Source organism: Tigriopus californicus, chromosome 1, assembly GCF_007210705.1.
Source record: "Tigriopus californicus strain San Diego chromosome 1, Tcal_SD_v2.1, whole genome shotgun sequence".
NCBI lineage: Eukaryota > Metazoa > Arthropoda > Copepoda > Harpacticoida > Harpacticidae > Tigriopus > Tigriopus californicus.
Genome location: NC_081440.1, coordinates 9,900,146 through 9,920,492, shown reverse-complemented (window position 1 = coordinate 9,920,492; position 20,347 = coordinate 9,900,146). Strand labels below are relative to the sequence as shown.

The 20,347-nt window shown below is 44.4% G+C and overlaps 2 protein-coding genes across 3 annotated transcripts in view; one reads left to right on the top strand and one right to left on the bottom strand.

The window, feature by feature from the left end:
- The window catches only part of LOC131881892 (chaoptin-like), a 32,260-nt gene extending 13,693 nt beyond the window's left edge, over window positions 1-18,567 (top strand). The window contains exons 2-10 of one of the 2 annotated variants that reach the window (XM_059228885.1): window positions 3,678-4,005; window positions 4,085-4,225; window positions 5,853-6,023; window positions 9,504-9,694; window positions 9,848-10,828; window positions 11,168-12,574; window positions 16,594-16,863; window positions 17,253-17,530; window positions 17,603-18,567. In XM_059228885.1, coding sequence (XP_059084868.1) covers window positions 3,678-4,005; window positions 4,085-4,225; window positions 5,853-6,023; window positions 9,504-9,694; window positions 9,848-10,828; window positions 11,168-12,574; window positions 16,594-16,863; window positions 17,253-17,530; window positions 17,603-17,879 — 4,044 coding nt within the window. In that variant the 3' untranslated portion in view covers window positions 17,880-18,567. Of the gene's footprint in view, window positions 1-3,677; window positions 4,006-4,084; window positions 4,226-5,852; window positions 6,024-6,873; window positions 7,436-9,503; window positions 9,695-9,847; window positions 10,829-11,167; window positions 12,575-16,593; window positions 16,864-17,252; window positions 17,531-17,602 lie in introns of those variants that run through there. The other variant, XM_059228895.1, reaches the window with a different exon arrangement.
- Window positions 18,502-20,022, bottom strand: LOC131881905 (uncharacterized). The gene is made up of 3 exons (XM_059228907.1): window positions 19,658-20,022; window positions 19,179-19,584; window positions 18,502-19,090 (listed from the first exon to the last, which is right to left on the bottom strand). The coding sequence occupies exons 1-3, from the start codon at window positions 19,925-19,927 to the stop codon at window positions 18,564-18,566; spliced, it is 1,203 nt and encodes a 400-aa protein (XP_059084890.1). The 5' UTR covers window positions 19,928-20,022; the 3' UTR covers window positions 18,502-18,563.
- Between the last annotated feature and the right edge of the window lie 325 nt (window positions 20,023-20,347).

Genomic DNA, 20,347 nt, shown 5'->3' with positions numbered 1-20,347 from the left:
ATGGTATGCTAATTTCAAGTTCAAATCAAATTATAAATTCCATCTGGCAGAGTTTCATCGTGGAATCTCTTGAAATTAGTCAGTGAGATTAAATCGGTTCCTGCCAAAAGAGAGAAATTGACCTTTCCACAGACTTTTTTCTCCGTGTTCCAGGAGCATCATGAAGTTTAGCTGACATTTCACTCACTTCTTTGCCAAATGAGTTCCATTGTGATGGACTCAAACATTTCATTCAAAAATCAAAATTTTGAGCCAGCTCATCGAGTCTTTTCTTTCAGATGCCAACAATTCAAGTAAATCAAGTTCCAATGACTTTGCATGTGTAAGCAAAAAACATTTAGAAATATAAGTAACCAAAGGAAGCCTAATATGATATAAATTCTAACTAGACGTAACGAATGAAGGCCGTTTTAATTTTTTATGTACTCGGAAAAAGACTGGATCAGAAGTTCGAAAAAAAATCTGTAGTAGGCTGACGATCAATTGGAGAGAGTCAGTCAACTTAGGAGCAGGCAAAGACTTCTTGTTCGTTGTCTTTAGTGGCAAAAAAGGATCTAGATCCCAAGTTGATTCTCCAGGGATCGTTTCAAAAGATGGCATGGCGATGATAGGTTTTGGGTGATGAAATATTTCGAGGAGGCTTCTACTATTGGCTATACCTATACTCTATTGTAACGGAGTTCTACTAGAACAGGGCGTCTGGAATTTCCCCAGAGCTTTGGATGCACTTAGACGTTCCATTATGGGTCTGCAAAAGTCGGATTGTACAAACAAATAGGGAAAAACTGCCGCGGAGCTTGCGCTCCCATGGTTGTAGTTCAAATAGGTCTGTCTCCTCGGTGTGGATCACAAATATGGCATCTCCTTTCATTCACCACTTCCACTGACAAAGTTCCGACTGCCAGGCATTTGCTTTTCTATTCCTTTCGAAGTTTTCACCGTAGTAAATGGCAATCCCAGGATGGCCATTTCCTCAGCTCGGTCAACCAGATCGGTTGAAACCAACCAAGCTTGAAATCGGACCATTTTTGATCCATTTTTCAGCCCTCAGTCCTCTATACAGTGGAGCGGTGTGGCGGTGAGGTAGAGGGTGGAACTAGATCTAGACGAAAAAGGCATGTTAACACGAATCAAGGAAGTGAACCACGTGACTAATTTTCGGGTGAAAAGAAGAAGGATTCCTCTCAAGCCAACCCATCACGCCTTAATGCACGTTGGCGTCCCATATTTCATATGGTCGACGTCTTCGTTGACAATCCTGATCGCCCGCAGAATTCTAAACGATTTTCCGAGAAACTACCCCAAGGGGAATATTTCAAATGCCCAATGGGGAAATAATAATTTCCTCCGCCCATCTCCAGCCTCTTTCCTGTTCACACAGAGACTAGGATGCGTGTATGTGTATGTGTACGTGTACACTTCGTGGGCTTGGGCCTCACGTTATTGTTGGGTTGTCTGCCTGTCTGTCTGTTAGTCAGTGAGCCTGTGGACAATTTTGGTTGTTCAGATAGCCGCTGGTTGCAATCGTTAGACGATGATCATCACCGCATCCTGGACTACTATACTCGTATTATTTGGGCGGCAGTGGTTCTTCATTCCTGTTGGAGCGCCTGCTCTCCCCTGAGAGCGAGAGCTGAGTTGGTGGGCGGAAGGGTGAGCTCCCAGCACTAAGCACTGAGCAAGATCGGTAGACGGGCATATCTTCCATAAACACTAAAGAGATTATGAGATCATGACCAACTTGAGAGGCAAGCTCTCCTCTTCGAGGAACTCGAATTCAAACTGAGTTAAACCCATGCACTAAATTGGCCTTTGCTCAATGGTAAAGTTCAGTTGGAAACAAAGAGATGAATCGTGTCATGGATCAATTCTCGGATAAGGCATTGAATGATCTTCACTGGCCATTCCCAAGTTTATTAAAGAACCATTGGGGGGAATATCGATTAACCGGAAAAGTATCTTCCTCGTTTTCGGACAACATGACAGAGTTTGTTCCCATGATTGGTCACTTATCCTTGAGTGAACAAGGTCGTGGCAAATATTGGTGGCTTCGTCAGAGAGGACGCCGGGAATCTTCTCTCCCTTCTTCTTTGCGTGACCCAATTGGGATAACGTAGTTCTTCGAACTGTCATGGGTCGGTGAGACCCTTCCAACCAATGACCCACCAAATTCAGCTTCAAACTAGAACGTGCTGTACGTTTCTTGTACGTACGTTCGTACGCATTGTTCCACACTAACTGACCCCATTTTGCACTCCGATATAAGATTGTTTAAAGAGCTGTCGTTTTCTTCCAATCAGAAGTGATGGCTTAGACTAGCACCTCCGAATAAAGATACCCAAGAACGTGCTTGTTCCAGGTGAATCAAATCAGATCACAGCGACTGGCTTATGACAAATGTCGTCTGTGCAGTGACTCATTAGTCTCATTTTCTCCCACTTAGTGTGGGCTTTATCTTGATTTCCTTTTCCCGTTCCTCTTGCGCATCGTCGTTTCCTAGCCATTAACGGGAACCTTCTTCGTCTAGTGGGAACAGCTCCCCTTCTACTTTGACACTTTTATCTCTGCCAATGCTGAACAAGCTAAACAAGATTGGCGCTGGTGGTGAGGTTGTTGTTGTCGTCGTCAACAACGACACCACCACCAATGTTTCCCCGGGACTTGAAGAGGTTAAATTGAATCTCCTTTGCCTTTGAAGAACGTAAAAACACCTCATGCACTACTTTTAAATGTCAGACGCACAACTAAAGTGGAAAAAATCATCTCAGGTTGTATCATCTCATTCAAATGGAGTGAGCTCCTCACCCACTTCCACTAGTCTTCCTCAGCAATGCGTTGAAGACGAGTTTTAGGGGGAATTTCCAAAATAAACAATCTCTCTCTTCACTTCACTTCATTTCCTCCTCCCCTCTTCCTATGACTGTATGTAACTTGTCCGTACTGGAACTTGCAACTCCGTCCAGTTTCGTCCATCTCTGGGGCGGGTTGAGCTCCGTGGAACATTTCACCGCACATATCGGACTAAACGAGATTTTTGGAAAAGCGAATTGGGTCTAATTTTTCCAATTTGCTCGCGTGATAGCAATACTCATACTTTGGAACACGCAACCGAATACGAAATAACGCCAAAGCAGTTCCAGAAATCGCTTTAGTCTGTTTACAAAACAGAACAGGAGATCCAGGAGGCTTGAAATTTGAGCCACTAGAGACAAACCCAATTGTTTTGAGAGAGTAGATTTCCCGACATTTCGGAACATTAAATAAATGAACCTCGTTGGCCAATGCCAAATTGGTGACGTCCTGGTCCAAAGGGTCGAAAACCAATGGGGATACTTCATCTCCTTCAACTCATGGGCGTGGTTTGTTCAGTTCAATAGCCTGGTTTTGTGAAGACAAACAACTACGCAGGGATGGTGGTTGGTTGTTCCCAAAGTTCCACGGCAGGAACGAAACAAGAGATGGTCGTGGCATACTATATGCATAACAAGAAGTGGTAGAACGCAATTGTGTGTGAACCCGCATGTCAGTATGACTTCAAAGAGTCAAAGCAATGCATGCTCCTCTGTTGACATTTACACAAAACTTTTACGGACTTCATTCAACTTCAACAATTTGGAACGAGAGCTTTGGGTTCCGTTTCTCTTTTTCTTGACTTTCATGTCTCTTGTACGTTCCAGATGAATGAAGAGGATTCTTCAGGCTCCTTGGGATCTTTCCAAGCCTCCAATGAAGACGGCGAAGGCCATGAGCTTCCCAGAAATGGGGGAAGTGGTTCATTTTGCCACCAACGGGAATTAAGTGATCCGCTTTTCCCGAGCCAGTCCAGGAAGTCTCATAAATTTCGCTCCCTCATCACGCCATCTTGGTGGACTTTTGTGGCCCTGCTCCTCCTATTATCGTCCTACATTGAAAAGGTGGTTTCTTTAGATCTGGGTTCGTCCCTCGAGAATCGCCATCACCATTCGCCTTGCAACTTCAATCCCAAGTGTCTTTGTTCCGCTGGAGGTGACTGACCCGCTTGGCCTCGCCAATAAAATGGAACGGTTCCATTTGTGAAATGTTCACCACTTACCTCTCTTTGCAGCGTCTGAATATGGCTCGGTGCTTTGTGATGGTGTCCCGTTGGCCAATATTCCAGCTGAGCTTCAAGAGTCGCGGGTGTTCCAATTGAGATTGCGTAACAACCATATGTTCAATTTTCCAGACGCAAAATTAAGCGGGAGTGGTAAGTTTCTACCTAAAGTACGCACGCACGTAGACATTATGTAATGCTGGGAAAGGCAAAAAGTACAGTATTTTTGATATTGCTTACAAGAAAAGCCCCCCCCCCTCCCACTCCTATTTTTTTACGGAAGATTAATGGTGTCTCACTTATGAAAGTCCAAAAGAGATTTGAATTCCAAGGGCAATTATTTGAGAGTACTAAAGTTTTTATGGTTTATTTTATTATTATTTCTATTCGAGTCTGGTTGGCCTCAAATGGGGCTTTGAATGGGTGGACTTTTGGACAAGTTCAGATGGACTTTTTATGATAAGTTTCGCCTGCTTTTTCTTGGCCCTTGTCCTCGGATTCGGGTCCATGCTTTTGAGGGCACAATGGTACAAAAAGAGAGAAATCTCCTTAAATGGTCCAAAACCACCAGATTGCCTTTCAAGCAGATGTTTGAGGAGAAAACAGGGGTTTCAATTGAGCTCTCTACGAAAATGTCTACTCCGAGGAAGGTTGTCAAAAACAAGGTCATGCTATATGGAGTCCATTGAAAATACCACTGGTTTATGTGAAGTCTCTGTATTTCGTACCTACACGAGGGATAACAGATGAGACAAACAATTCTGAAGGTTGCTCTCCTTCTAAGCTCCATATTATCAATTGACATGAAGAAACCTGCATGGGTTTTGATACCTGCTCTCGAGATCAAAGCTTTCAACCAACTCCATCGGTCCCCGAGCATGTAGTCAGGTAGTTCATTCCTTGGGGGTCTGTTGATGCTATGCTAGAGCTTTATGGAAAGGGAACCCCTGAATTTAAATTGGAACAAGATTCAAGTTCGTCGCCTTTTTATTTGACTGTCTTCTTATTCCCCGGGCTCAATTTTATTTTCTTTTACTGGCTAGCCATGAAAAGTCCCAGGATTCTGCCTTTTTGTGGCTGATGGGAAACGAGAACCCTCCCTTTCGTTCATTCTTTCTTTCTTTCTTTCGTTCGTTCGTTCGGCATGTTTTTCAAAATGAATTGGAGCAATAACTAGTAGTTCCACTACATACTTAGGGTATGTACGTGTCTGACGGGTACGAAGCCACGAACGAACGCGCTACTAAGAGGATGGAATTCCTTCAACGGAAATGTCTCATTTCCACAAGAAAAATCATTCGACATACTTGGCAAAATCGTTCCCACCAGCAGACATCTGAATATCTATTGAAGACTGAATTCCCAAGGTTTTGAATTTCCTGCGAGCTATTCTGAAAATTTCAATGACATGATAGGCATGCCGTATTTCCCCACGTAAGATTTGCCATTTGTCCGGCCCATATTGGTACAAGAATCATGTGAGTCTTAAATAACTCACTGTCAAGTCATCAAAGAAGGGTTGCGTCTTAAAATTCATGTCTGGGGGAGGACCAAGTTGTAATGCGGTTTATGCTCCAACATGAAACCTCTTACAATTTGCAACTTCAAAGTGAATTCAACCAGGAATGCAGCTTGACGCATTGGTATATAGACGCTTGGAAAATCCATAAAATGAACTTGTGGCATTAACTGGCAATTATTTATCAACTTTACCATGCCCTTTGGAACCGATCTGGCCCGAAGCAAAGTCAGAGTTCTCATATTCCATTTTCAATTGCAGGTTTGTGGGGACTGGAAGTGAGCCATAATCCGGTGAGCAAGATCCCTTCCATGGCCTTTTACGGTCTGGAACGGGCCCTTTGGCAATTGGATTTGTCACACAACAAGCTTACCCAAGTGCCCACGAGTAGCGTTTCCGTACTAAGGAAACTGAGTCTTCTCAATTTGGCAGGTAAGGAACCCAGCCAAACGGGTCACCCTAAACATTAGATTTGTTCGAGGTGCCGCAGTGACCTTTCATTCCAAAGATAACGACAGTGTAAAGGCGAATTGGTCGACCCTTCCATTGTGATGTTCGTGTCAGAAATCGTTAGGACCCAACCGTCATAACCAAGCTTAGTTTCCTTGGCTTCGCGGCTAAAAGCATCGCCAGAGATTTGACGAAGAAACTTTGTCCACCAAAGTTTCGAAACGCTTGGATAAAGAAGGCGAAGGGTGTTGACAATCGACCATGTACTTCCATTTGCCCGCACTCTCACCCAATCTTTTACATGTCCATTCAATATACTTCTATGTACTACTTAAAAGCCATATTTACGACGGTTGATAAAAGGAAATAGAAATCTAGCGCACAAATGATAGATTGAAAGTAGAGTAATTTTTCAACTCGAGTACCTATGTTGTTTACTTTCCCATTACCCTTGTTGAAAAAACACTTATCTGCAGACAATGTTCGGGAGTCTCTGTCGTCTTGTTTCTTGTGCAATGACAGGAGATCTCTCACAAACCAGTAGATTTGACAAATGTCCTCTTCTGTTGATCAATTTCCACCCTTGAGCAAAAAAGGCTCGTCGTCGTCACCTTCAAGAGGCATACAGTATCTACACCACGATGCACTACGAACTGTACGGTTTGCTGTAGCATAGAGTGGAGCTGAGACATCCACATATCTACACTCAGATACTCGAAGCGAGAGAAGTGGCAAATGCTTCCGGCCAAAAAGGAGGATGCTTTTTGGCCAATTGAAGGAGTTCTCTGTTCTCTGTTCTCTCCACCATGGTGTGTGTAGTTCGCTCGGCCGTGCCTAGCTTGGACTTCCACACGAGACGGCAGAGAACAAAAGAAAGAAGGTCTGTCTGATCCAGACAAGAAAATATGGCCACTTGTGACATGAAGAGGCTTCTTGTTCCATCCTTCAAGACCTTTGGTCGGTATGGAAGTTAGGAACCAGCGACACATTCTCACCCACCCTGCATTGAAACAAGCTTGAGATGTGGTGCTCAACTGAAGATCGGCTTTAACAACAACAACAACAACAACAACAATGACGATGACATTCTTGCAAACAACAATTCGACAAAAATGTCCACAACAAATCCAAGAGATACTTGGCCAGGCATTCGAACGAGGAATCTTTAGAAGACCAACGGCCGGTGATGTACGGTACACCATGCAAACGCACACCCACCCACTCCCGCACTCACATACTGTTCTCTAAGAAATATCCCAAGATGCAGTTTTGCCAGCTTGCGATGGGAAGAAAAATGCTAGTTTCAACTTAAATTAGAACTTTGTTCAGCGCTGGAACCGTTATCAAGTGCACCATAGGGTCCATGGGAGTACAGGACCTAACGATGGCGACATGTAAGACGGCAACAACAACTACTACAGGAATAACAACACCACGCGAGCTGGATGGAAGGCCAATGGTTGATGTTTCTGCTTGTTGCATTTTGTAACTCCGACTCTCTCTTTCTCCCCCTCATTTTATTGAAAAGCGGCCATATCCCTTAAACAAGAGAATGCAATGCATTTATGGCTTCTATTGTAGTGACGGTACTAGTCCGTCCTCACTAATAATGACACTGCTCTACTTTTCCAAAGCGACATTTTTGTTTTCTTCCTCCCACATCTTGGCCATTTCAAGAGGATTCCCCTCCCCCTTGGTTGTTTCCCCTAGTCGTTCTGGCTGCCAGCTCAAAGGGATTTGAGATCGACCGCTGCACCCTGTAATTGTTATCAAGGGTCTGCAATGTCAAGTCCGTTGGGTGTGGATTGTGGAAGTATTCTGAAGCACATCCTGAGCAATGCACATTTCCCTATTGCTCTTCCCCAAACCACCGAGCAACAAGAGACAAAAGTCGAGTTGAGATGAAGGCGACACTCAAATGCTGCCCGAGAAGCGCCCTTAAGTGAATCCTGGTGGACAAGGGGAAGAAAGAGAGAGAGAGAGCAGGTTTTTGCCGTATTGCCTTGACTTAAACCCTCTTGTTTGGGTTGGAATGGCAATGCACAAAATTGAGGCAAGGTCGACCACAGGACCAACCGAGTATCTGGAGGTACAAGAGGTTATGAATTTCTGTGTGGTAATACTTTTGTTGAGGAACGACCTTGGCTCAGTCTCATTGGCAATGTGGGTGCACACTCTCTGGGTCTCTTGAAATAAGGTTGGACAGAAAGTAATACAACTATTACTAAGCACCGCGATTGTTCTGCCCAGCTTTGGTGGTACGTGCATATACTGCAAGTACAGAAACCACTGCCATAAGCAGTTGTACATAGGGTATATGTATGTACAACAGTAACAGCAGAAAAGCAGGGAGGAGCGGCCTTGGTCCAAATTAAATTTCTGGTCCTGTTCTGAAAAGTTTGCTTCCTTTTCCATGTTCAATTAACCTAAGACGATGAGGGTGCACACATGCTGCATGCACAGTCACAAGACTTACTTATTACTACTAGATGTTTTCCTATTTTGTCATCTTGTCATCTTGTCTTCCACTCTTCATTGGGCATAAGGTTGACCGAGCCACCAAGGTGGTAAAATCTGGATACAGTAAAACTCAACTAGTCATTCTGAATTTTCCCGTATGGGCTTGCAGGTTGAGCAAGCAACGCGCGCTTGTATTGAAAATTTTGTCACGTTTTCGGGGAAAAAGCTAGTTCATGCTCGACTCTAGCTAGCTCCACAAAATTGTGAAGGTGCTTTTCAGTTTCTTTGGAAAACTCTGTCGTGATGCATACCCAAGGTAGGAGTTTGAATGTAGAGAGAAAGAGAGCGACTGAAAAGTGGAACTCGTCGGTTGGTTGCGAGAGATGCAACACATCCACGTGGCCACCGCCATGGCTCCATTGTGTTATAGGTAATTCTGATTTCTCAAGAAAATGCATTTTGCATCAGCTTCACTCGTCATCAAGGTTATTCAAAGGTCGAAACTCCGCCTGAATTGATCATTTCATGGATTGAACTCCCTAATGACACCAACACAAAGGAGAAGACAATATCAGTGAGTCTACTCACCGAAGCCTGGCAATATGGTGAGTGCTCGGCTAATAAGTTGGCGTAACCCGCGAATTTCGGGGAGGAAGATCTTAAATCTTTCATAGTCACTCTGGAGAAAGCCCCCAAAAGCTTTTGCAGATTCAGTTGGGAATAGTGGAAAGAGGTTCCATCATTCATAATGTCGTCCCGCTTCCAACCACGCAGAACTGCTCGCTCCTGAATCCTGAAGTATCAAAGCCACCTACCTCCTTCAGTCCTTTGCACTCCAAGGACGAAAAACAAGCTCTTTATCATCCTAAACTCCTTACCCAACTAACTGATCCACTCTCTTTCTCTCTCTCTTTACTTCTATCTCTTTATCATTGTTAGTCGAACATGTTTCTTCCGACGAATTGGCAATCCCGTTATGAGCCTGAGCAATGTACTTTCCAGATAACCAAATTTCGGAATTGCGACAAGAGGACCTCAAACCTTTGGCCCTTTCGCTGAAGATACTGAACTTGGCGGGGAATGCGCTGACTTCCGTACCCGAGGGAATCTTTTGGGACCTTCAGCGCCTCGAAGTTCTCGATTTGAGTCGGAACAACATTATTCAGATCCATTCTATGGCATTTCAGACCGGGGTAAGAAAAGCTTTCTTGTGCTTGATTACTTTCATCCTATCAATCAACGAGCTCACATTCAATCGCGCCCGATAGGGCGATAATCCATCCCACTGTATCGATAATGAACGTCGCATGTCGAAGATGTACAGCTAACTCCAATTTGGTTCGCAGGTGCCTCTACTAACGGAACTGAATCTGTCGGACAACTTGATGGGCAAGATCCCTTTCATCTCCATCGGCCACGTTAAGTCCCTCAAGGTGCTGAATCTGTCGAACAATCGTATCGAGAAAATTGAAGATCCTTTCTTCATGGGCAAGTTGCGCTTGGACTCCCTCCACTTATCGGAGAACAACCTGCAGAATCTCTCAATGAAAGCCTTTCAAAACTTTGAATACATCAACTTTACCTCGCTCTCGAGCAACCCTCTCGAAACAATCGAACCTGATGCATTTGTGGAGACGCAAATCAAATTTCTGGATCTCTCCAACTGCCTCATCCGTCGGCTCTCCCCATTTTCGTTCAAGGGCTTGGAGACAAGTTTAGAGGCTTTGGATTTGAGTGCTAATAGACTCGCTGAGTTGCCCGAGGACATTTTCTTGGATTTTGATCTTATCAAGAAACTGAGACTCAACGACAATATGCTCCAGCTCTCACCCAATATCACTTTCAACGGCTTTCGTTACACCATCAAAGACTTGAACTTGTTGGGGGAGGACATGCAATATGTTTCCATGGAGGAGATCGGGATCATGAGGAATTTGCGAACGGTTGGATTGTCAGCCGTCAGGAATTACGGATCCGTGAGCCCCAGTCAGTTCTCGGACTTCTCGCCCTCGTTAGAGGAGTTGAATCTCGTCGATTCCAAGCTCACCTCGATTTCTCACAATGCCTTCAAATTCGTGCCGAGTATTTCTTACATGGATTTGTCTAACAACCGCATCTCGTACATTGAGGACAACGCCTTCCGTGAAGTGGGCAATTCGCTTCAATTCCTGCGCATCTCCAATGCTCTGCATTTCACAGAGCTGCCTAATGAGGCCTTCCACACGCTCACGGGCCTTCGAACCTTGGATCTGAGCAATAACCATATCCGAAGTTTGGCGCTTGACACCTTTCACAAGATGACACGACTCCAACATTTGTACCTGCAAGTAAGCACCGTCGTTATCTTTATCATTACCGCCCAACTTTGAGGTCACTTTGTTTTCATCAGCCTTCACTTTCAAAGGCCGCCGTCGCGGTCGCTGCCCGTTCGTTCATTCGTTCGTTCGTTCGTTCGTTCGTTCGTTCGTTCGTTCGTTACTTGATGCCATTTACAGCGTACTACCTTGCTCTCTGGGTTTCGTCCAGCTGACTCGTACGTCTTGCCTAGTTGACAGAACTTGTACTGAAGGTCTGAGAGGCTTGGTTGATTCTGTCTCCTCCTTTCATTCTCTTTCCTTCTTTCTTTCTTTCTTTCTTTCTTTCTATTTTTATTCGCTCGTTTTCAGGACAATGAGATCTCCTCGTTCAAACGGGGCACTTTCCACAGTCAGGCCAACCCTGGCCTCACCATTCTGGATCTGAGCTTTAATCACATTGAGAAAGTGGAATATGACACTTTTCGCTTTGGCAAACTTCAACAACTGCTGCTCAACGACAACCGAATCAAGAAATTGGATTCCCGAAGCTTCGTCGAGATGACACGTTTGCTCTTTCTATCCATGGAAGGCAACCAGATCCGACAATTGCCAGATGAAACCTTCCAGAACCTTCATCATCTCCAGCGACTCGAGTTGGCCTTCAACAAATTGGAGTCGCTCAATTTCGCGGCCTTTGATTCGATAGGGACCCTCTCGCATTTGACCATTGATGCGAGTCATAACAATCTGCAGGCTTTGCGTGTGAACCGAAGCAATTCATACCCGACCCTGTCGAATATCATGAGCTTTGATCTGAGTTATAACAACATCTCCTTTGTCGAGGTCACTTTCTTCGAGCCCGTCCAAAACGATCTGAAGATCTTGAATCTGTCTCACAACATCATTCGAGAAATCACCCCGGACGACATTGGCCAATTGAGGCGCATCCGGATCATGGACTTGAGCCATAACCAGATCGTTGTGATTGAGGATCCCACTTTTGGGGCGGCCAGTAAATTGACCACCCTTTACTTGAACCACAATCGCTTGAGCGAGATCCATGGGAAATTGTTCCGCAGTCAGAAGCGCTTGCAGTACGTGGACTTGTCTTGGAACAATTTGGGAACCATACCGGAAGAGTTGTTTCTCCGAACTTCGCTGGAAATATTCAAAGTTGCACACAACCGCTTGAGCGAGATTCCCGTGAAAGCTCTGAATCCGGTGCAAAGCTCGCTCAAGTATCTGGATCTGTCTGGCAATCGAATTACCACCATCTCTGACTCGCAACTCAACCAGATCCAATTGCTGGTCTACCTCAATCTGGAAGGGAACAGGATCTCCACCATCGACCCGGAAGCGTTCTGCTGTTTGCCCAATCTGGAGCAACTGAATCTGGCCAGCAACCCCTTGCACCGAATCCATCCAGACACCCTTAACGGCGTGCGAGACCATCTCCAGGGCCTGAATGTGGCCAACACGTCGCTGACTCTTCTTCCCAATCTGCAATTACCGCGGCTCAAGTCCCTGAATGTCTCTTTCAATCAATTGACTTTCATTCCGCCGAACACGCTGGCTAATTTATCTCAAGTCCGGGAATTGGATTTGAGTGGGAATGAGTTGACTAGTCCGCCCAGCACAGCCTGGCACTCCATGGACCACCTTCTCTCACTCCATCTGTCAGGCAACCCCATCGACCGCGTGATGAATGACTCCTTTAGCGGACTCAGGCATTTGCACCATCTCGACATTTCTGGCGTCCGAGCCAAGTCCTTCCAGGTACGTGCATGCACCTCTCTGTGGACGTAAGAATGTGAGAATGTGAGAATGTAAGAATAAGAGAGTGAGACAATGAGACAATGAGAGAATGCATAATGATAACCAATTGGCGGACCATCGCTCCTGATTCGATGGATTCTGGTTCTGGACCAAAAAGTATCGAATCCAGTATTCCAATTCATAGCAACCATCAAAGTCGACGAAACATGATCAGATTTGACATGTTCTCAATTCAGTCGCGACACATGTATGCATTTTCATCAATTCTTCTACCCACTTGGTTTGCAAAGCCAATCCTTTTTTCAACAATCACCTTTTCAAGCAAAATATCCCACTTACTGGTGCAATTCCATTTCTCTCTTTTCTGCCTCGTTGTTGATCGGGAGAATGCATTACTTATCTATCCAATTCCGGTGCTAATGGAATACATTTCAGTTGTGTAGCCGTGGCCGACAAGCATCGCCCCCAAACACCCATGATACTCACCACCCTGGTCCCTTGGCTTGCCAACATTTATCAATTGAAAACCTTGTTTACCATTCCAACGAGTTTTGCCCAGTCATTCATTCCTCGTTTTGTCTTCACTGGGAAAACTCGATGATTCTCCCTTTTCGAAAGCCAACGACCGTGGTGGAATGCCAAAGGCTTCATCCACGGCTGAGTATGTACTACACTATGTACAGTAGGTGCATTTCTGGAATTAGTGTTTCCCCCATTTACGTATTACACTTACAACGTATTCAATCGAGCCACTTGACTCAATTGCGGACGAAGGAGATGTTGGTCAAAGTTTCACTTCGTGGTTTCAAGGTAAAAACTTTGTTTTGATCTTCTGAAAGGCTCCGCGCTCTTTCCAGGAAGAGTAATGGGGTCCGCTTTTCCGTTTGTCCAACTTGACGATGAAGCTCTGCTCAGCAAAGGCACCAGAGTACTGACAATGCCACACTGCCATGCCAGCACCGTGGAGCCATTCATTCGCCATTCCCATCCTTTTCATTCGATCATGCACTTGCTATTCAGAGTACCGGGCTTTGGAAGGAACTGTTCCACTGTGAAACGAGCCTCTGATTGTCGTTGTTGGAACTGGAACTTCGCCTCTCTTCCCGGATCTTTGACTCGGGGTTTCTCCTCCTTTTCTAGCGCATTCACACTCAATTTGCTCAACGCGAACAAAGGAGAAACGATTTGCTTCAATTTAAATATCGAGATACAGCCTCGGTACGTGTGTAAAAGGATTGGAAGATTTGAGGAGAGTTTTGAGACCAGGTTTTGCCAGCCAATCGGGGCGGGGAAAATCATAAATAGGACCTGTCTGAGCATTGAGATTTGGAATTTGTTGATAAGCAAGGAAAGTTGGTGCAAATGAGCGCCATTTGTCAGATTAGCCGAGCATAATTAGCAAAGTTGGGGATGATCCTTGAATTTATTTGGCAAGAAAGCTTCCCTTCCTTGGGACTCTGGGCTACTATGGTGGATGGCCATTGCTTTAATCAATTCTTCTCTCATATCCGCAATAATTATTCTTCCACCAATAAAAAGTGACACGATTTTCGAGGCTCGCGTTGTCGTCTCCGCTCCCGTTGGTGATCATTCTAACTCGCCTTGGTGACCTACCGTTTGAAAAGAGACACTCTATAAGATTGGTCATGAACGACGTTACACTGGACATATTTGACGCCGCCAAATGTACCCGAATAGTTTAACGGATATTTAGAAACCGTTAAACTAAACCTCCCGACCAGAAATGGAAAAAATCATGGTCACGCTATCCATGCCAGGCAAATTCCCTCGCCATAGACATTCGAAATTATAGGGAGGAACCTGTCAGGTTTTAAGTTGTTACAGGAAGAATTCCTGTCTACTCGGATTTTTTTCCTATTGTTCAAGTTTTTCAGATGTCCAACTTCAGTTGAGTTAAACGGGTGATACAAGATGGACGAACCAAGAAATTTGACTTGTTCGAATAAAAATTACAAGTGACAAGAATTAGTGTAAAGTTCCAAAATATTTTTGATGTCAGTGGTTGCCAGAAACATGTAAGCACTCCTTGAAAGTGAATCAAGCGTGTTTTATTAACAACAGAGCGAAAAGGGACGAACTACTAGACAATCCTGAAATTTCAATGTCAAGCATCTTGAATTATTAACAATAATATACTTGAAAATTGGGCTATATTCACCTGGAATGATTAGCAGTAACCTCTTAAACAGGATGGAGGGTGAAAACCGATCCAAGGTAAGGCCTAACTCCTCGTTTTAGCCCCGTTTCCTAATGAGATCAAAGCCTACCGGGGTATACGGCGACAGTTGGATAGACCTCCAGTTAAATTGAGACCTCCATGGATTGGTGTAGGAAGGGGGGCGGGGCGGCTTAAATCGTAATACTTGAGTTTTGAATGGAATCCTTTCAAGGTATTTTCTTGCATGGTAAATTTTAATAGGGCGCGATTTTTACTCTCCTGGTATTAAACTCGCATTGAACCTCAGAACTTTAGAGTGTGCACGACTTTCTCATGAAGTGTTTCGGCATCTCATCTTACTGAGATCATCGTAGCTGTTGGCAAGTCGAGTACTTTCCCATCTAATGCGGGCAAAATGATAGATGAGAGCGCATCTTTTTCCTCGTCCGAAAAACAGTCATCATTCTAGGTCTTCCAACCATCCAACCACCCAACCACCCAACCAGTTTGGGCCAAATCTCGAGCAGATCCAAACTATAGTACAATGTCATGGATCAGAAAGCCCATGATTTGTTTTCTCTTGAATTTGATGTCTTGATCTTGGCCGCCAGGGGGGATTGTCCAAATCCCCTTGGCAAATCCTGAAGAGATTGCCTTTACTATGTAGACTCGGCTTTGGTATTCAATTGACTTCAGGGCGACTCACTAGTTGACTTAACTGGCTAGCTGGTATGGATGGTTTGGTGGTTTGTTTGTATTTTCGGTGAGCCAACCGAATCTTCGACCAGACTTCGTGCTGATTCGACAAGTTCGGGATTGGTCTCTTGTCAATATGTCATCTTGAATTGGAGAATGTGGGATTTCCTTTATCCCTTTTTCTGGCTCGTAACTACGACTCTTTGGGAAATTTACTGCCAGTGAAGAATCAGGAAGTGCATGGCTGTGGTGCGTGTGTGGCATTGTTCCAGGGTCATTCTTCCATTATCTCGCTCACTTTTCATCCTTGGACCTCCTTGGCCCTTCACTAACTTTCTTGTTTAGGCTTATTCCTGTGTTTCTGCCTTGGAAGCCTTGCTCGAAACCACCACCGTGACTGACATCATAGTGGGCACAAATTCTTCTGGATCTTTCTTTTAATGCCATGTCTCTTACACCATATTGGAGGAAGAGCAATAATGGAGTTGGAGCAATGCACGACAATACCATCTCGGCCGGGTTTTACTTCATCTTGAGCTTTTATTGCAAATTGGAATGCACTTATGTTTCGCTTGCATTTTCCCCTGTCAATGCTTCTTGAATTGAGTGCTCTTTAAAACCGTTTGTGTTCCCTGAACCTGTCTCTACCTACCTTTGTACAATACGTACAATGTACGTCGTCTTTGGTTCCCTTGGCTAGCTACTAGATCAGAGGCTCCACAAAAGTGATTGCGCTAAACTTCCACTTGTCCCACATCTCACCAATGAAAGCCTGGATCATTTCATCATGTGTGTGGGCTATGGAAGATCGGTTGTTGTTCCTCTTTTTCCGCCATATGCAAGAGATTTTGCACTACACGCTTTCGACGTAATAAATTGCAGTGTTATTCGCGGTTAGGTCCCCTTTTATTCGCTTTCCTTTGAGCGCGTGACACTCATCTGGGCCACCAAGGCAACTGATATCTCAAATTTGAATTTCTCTCCATGCAATCGACGTTTATTGCGCCGGGTGCTCAAAACTCTGTTCTCATGATGCCATCCATGGATAGAAGTGTTTTTTCTTCTTGTCCCTTCACTGCAAGTCTGAGTCGAAGCGAAAAGAATATATCGTCTATTGAGTATGCTCTTTTTTTTCACTTCACAGAGTGGATCGTTTGGAAGCCTGTCGAATTTGAGGACTCTGCGGCTGCAGTTGAATGCTGATACGGAAAAGTTAAACTTAGCCGCGCTGATTCAAGGCAACCATGCGTTGGAACATTTACATTTGTATCTGGCCCCAGACTTGATCAAAGCATCCACTAATGCCCCGGGATCGGTTCTTCGCCATCAACTACAAGAACAACTTCCTGCTCGATTGCGAGAAATCACTGTGGAAGGACCAGAAATCCACAACCTTCATCCAGCTGCATTCAAGGTATGTATACATTCATATTTAAGGCCGTCGTTCATGTCTCGGAGAGGAGTTGGAAAGATTTGCGGTACCGAAATAGAGAATACGTTACTAAATACAAATCATCGATTTGTAAGTCTCCATCAATGACCAGATTGCTCACTTGAGCTCCAACGGTCTGTATTTCACTTGTCTTTCTACAAGGGTGCACAAGCTCTCTTCAAAAAGCAGAAGAGAGTCAGTTCCCCCTCTTCGTTGCGAACCAAAACGAATTTGCATGAGAACATATATTTTCTAGCATTCGCCCTGGCCTCGATGTCAGTGGTCCTGCTCCCCTTGTGTTACGCGATCACTTTTATTTGCGAAAGAATGCCATTGATCACATTATGCAAAATCCCTGCTCTCTTCTTCAGCACCTGCGTTGTCGCCGACTGCAAATGAATTTTCGGGCCTCTGAAACTCTGAATCTTGACCGAGATTTATTCTTGAATTTGGGACGAGTGCAGAACCTATCGGTGAATGCAGTTTCCCTCTCTGATGGACAAGTGGCCAATGTGTCGAAACACAAGTCGGGTGATCGCGATCTTGGCAATCCTGTGACCACTTACGCCCCGAACCATCCCAGGGCTGTTTTCTTGGAACAATTAGAGATCCGTGGAAATCGTTGGCCTTGCACTTGTGATGGCATCGGGTAGGATTCAGATTCAAGAGTAACGCACGCTGTTGTTGCCTTTGTTCAACCCAGAAGATTCTTTTGTTACAGCTGGGCTGAGAAATGGTTGAAACGTTGGCGAGGCGTATTCTGCAACCACTTTGAGGTTTTGGAATCGGCCTCGCATGGACCAAATCCCAACGGGCTATGCCGATCCACCCTTCGAGACATGAGACTGGCCAGTTGTAAGGAGTCGCAAAATAATGTCCTAGAGGATATTAAGCAACGACTTGAGTGTGATACCTTCAATGGCAGTGGATCAAGGATGACAAGCATCGGGCTCTTGACCGTTTCGTTGGCATTGCTCACAGCGGCGTCCGTCTCCTAAGACCAAAGATTTAGAAATCAAGTGTAGCTCCGAAACTTATTGCTGCATGGAAGAAGAGTGCATGCACGAGTGTATGTGGCCATGTGATATCATGAATATTCTGTGATGAAAACGATCCTCTATTCGGGTTTTTTTGAGCATTCTCTTTTTCCACATAGTAATTTTCATTGGTATCTTGAGTTGTACTGATTCGATTAGTTACCCATTACTACCCGTCTTCAAGAGAAGACGGATTGACCGCCACTCATCCCAGTCAAGTGTCTTGTACCAATCTAGTTAGGTTCGATTCAAATTCCGAGGTCATTCTTGATGAGATGTTCTGAATGTCAAAGTACACGTGACGTATTAGTAGGTACTACCATCTTCTTGATTTCCGCTCTATTGATCTGAGGTTAATTGCATTTCCGACACCAAAACACTCTTTCGTTGGTTCATTTACATCCACTGCCGTCAGATGATAATAATGATAATAATCGTCATTACTACTATAATTTCTACCACTTTGATTACTTATTTACATTGCCACAGTTTCATCATACTGACCCTTCTCTCATCCCCAAACGTGTCGGTTATATTGTCGTAACACACGTTTCATATGCTTGGCTGTGATAAATATAATCGATTTGATGATGACGACGACACGTAGCCATTTATGTCTCTGAATAAAGGATTCGATTATCAAAATCAACACCCCTGTGAGATTTTCTCTCCAAACAGGAGTGGGACCCATTTCAAATCGTCCATGACGAAAAATAGAAATTTCCCACAGATAGTTTCGGTTTCCACGTGTTGGCCGAGGTCTGACTCTGGCGCCAAATGGCGGAAAGGGAAAGATTGTTCGTTGAGTTGAATTTCCGCTTCATGTACAACGTCTTTTAGTGTCAATTGAAGGGTAGCGGCCTCGCACTTGAAAATGTTGGCAAATTGGGCCTCCTCGCGATTGTACATATCCACGACCGTCAAAGATTGTAAGGGGAGATTTAAGTTTAAAGACGAGCTCAGGATAAATGGTGCAAATGAGATGCGAATTGGTTTTCCAGCCTTGGGACCATGCTTGTGGTGAAGCAGGGTGACGAGATCCAGCTTCCCAAGTTCGTGAAGCAGTTTTTCGTAAGAACAAAACGATTTAGGACGAAACAAAACAAATGAAAAGCCAGGCGGATTCATCGGCATCGTTATAATCCGGTAACAGGATTCGGGGTCAATCGACTCTGAAAGTAAAAAAGAATGTCAGGAAATAGGCCCAGCCATGATTGCTCACTGCCTGTCTAGCTTACTCTTCAAATTGTCCAAGCCTACCTAAAATGTGAGCTGGTATGTACATGTCTGTCATGTTGAAGGGTGTAGTCTCTGAGTCATTTGTAATATGTGCCAAGTCAGGAATTGGCCATCTCATGGTAGTTCCAATGGCTGTCTTGGCTTCAAGATTTTCGCCTTGGAACAACAGAAACATAGATGGTGGCGGGTAGGGGCTGTGCAAGTAGAACTCATCAAATTTACGCTCTTGGTATGAAATATCGTCACTTTGCAGGTTCCAGAGTGATCGAAACTGGTCGGTGAGCTCGCTGCCCTCGTGGATGAATATTTTGGAATTTGATTCATATTTATGGACTAAGTCATCCAGAGGTTGGCATGGCAAGGCCAGGGCCTGTTGCATTTGAACACGTGTGAATCCCCTTGAGAAGAATGCCAATCGTTCCATAACCTATGTTCAAATCATGCCAGTTAAAAAACACTGACCCATGTCTTGTTTTTAAACACGGGTTGTTCATTCTCACCTCATATAACAGAACAGGAGACATTATAAATTCTGTCTCCACCCGAGGCATGAAAAAGTATTCCCAAAGCCTTTGCGTCATCTGGATTGGGCCTGCCGAGCGGTTAACAAATCTAGGATTGAGACACTTCCCATTTTTAGCGATCCGTTCTTGACGTAAGTTTTCGCTAAAAAATACGGAGAAAATGGAGAGGGCCACGACACAAATCAGAAGGCACTCGGTTATCTTTTGGTACTTCCTCTGTTTTTGGTCATAAAATTGAACCGACATTCTTCCAGTTCCAATAACTTGTACAAATTATGTGTGAAGCCAGTCACAAAGCTGGCACAAGTGTTTTGGAAAGGTTGTCCCTTTCTCAAGATGCATTATTCGAGGTTTCGCTTCAACAATAACAAACATTTCGTTCCGAAATTCTGGATGGAATGGTCCGTCTCGTTTGTAAATTTAGTGCCCGGCAGTGTCTCATTCCCAATGATATGGAATCGTATGATTATAAAAGGGTGGGTGGACCTTATCCAATTGTCCTTATAAGTCAATATTTTAGTGTCTGGTTGATTTTATTTACATAAAACTAATTACCGATGTATATTCCCATGGCCCAAATTTCACGTTTGCGCACCCACACTGGCTTAGGCCAAAGGCAGGCACAGGGTCTCTAAAATTTCATGCCAATCGAGTTCAATTCACTTG

What these genes read in the sequence shown, in the direction of transcription:
- LOC131881905 (XM_059228907.1), bottom strand. Translation starts at nt 19,927, where the DNA reads ATGTCGGTTCAATTTTATGACCAAAAACAGAGGAAGTACCAAAAGATA. An exon ending in CTCCTGTTCTGTTATATGAG is followed by an intron (nt 19,585 to 19,657) that starts GTGAGAATGAAC and finishes ATTTGAACATAG; the next exon opens with GTTATGGAACGATTGGCATT. An exon ending in CATACCAGCTCACATTTTAG is followed by an intron (nt 19,091 to 19,178) that starts GTAGGCTTGGAC and finishes TTTTACTTTCAG; the next exon opens with AGTCGATTGACCCCGAATCC.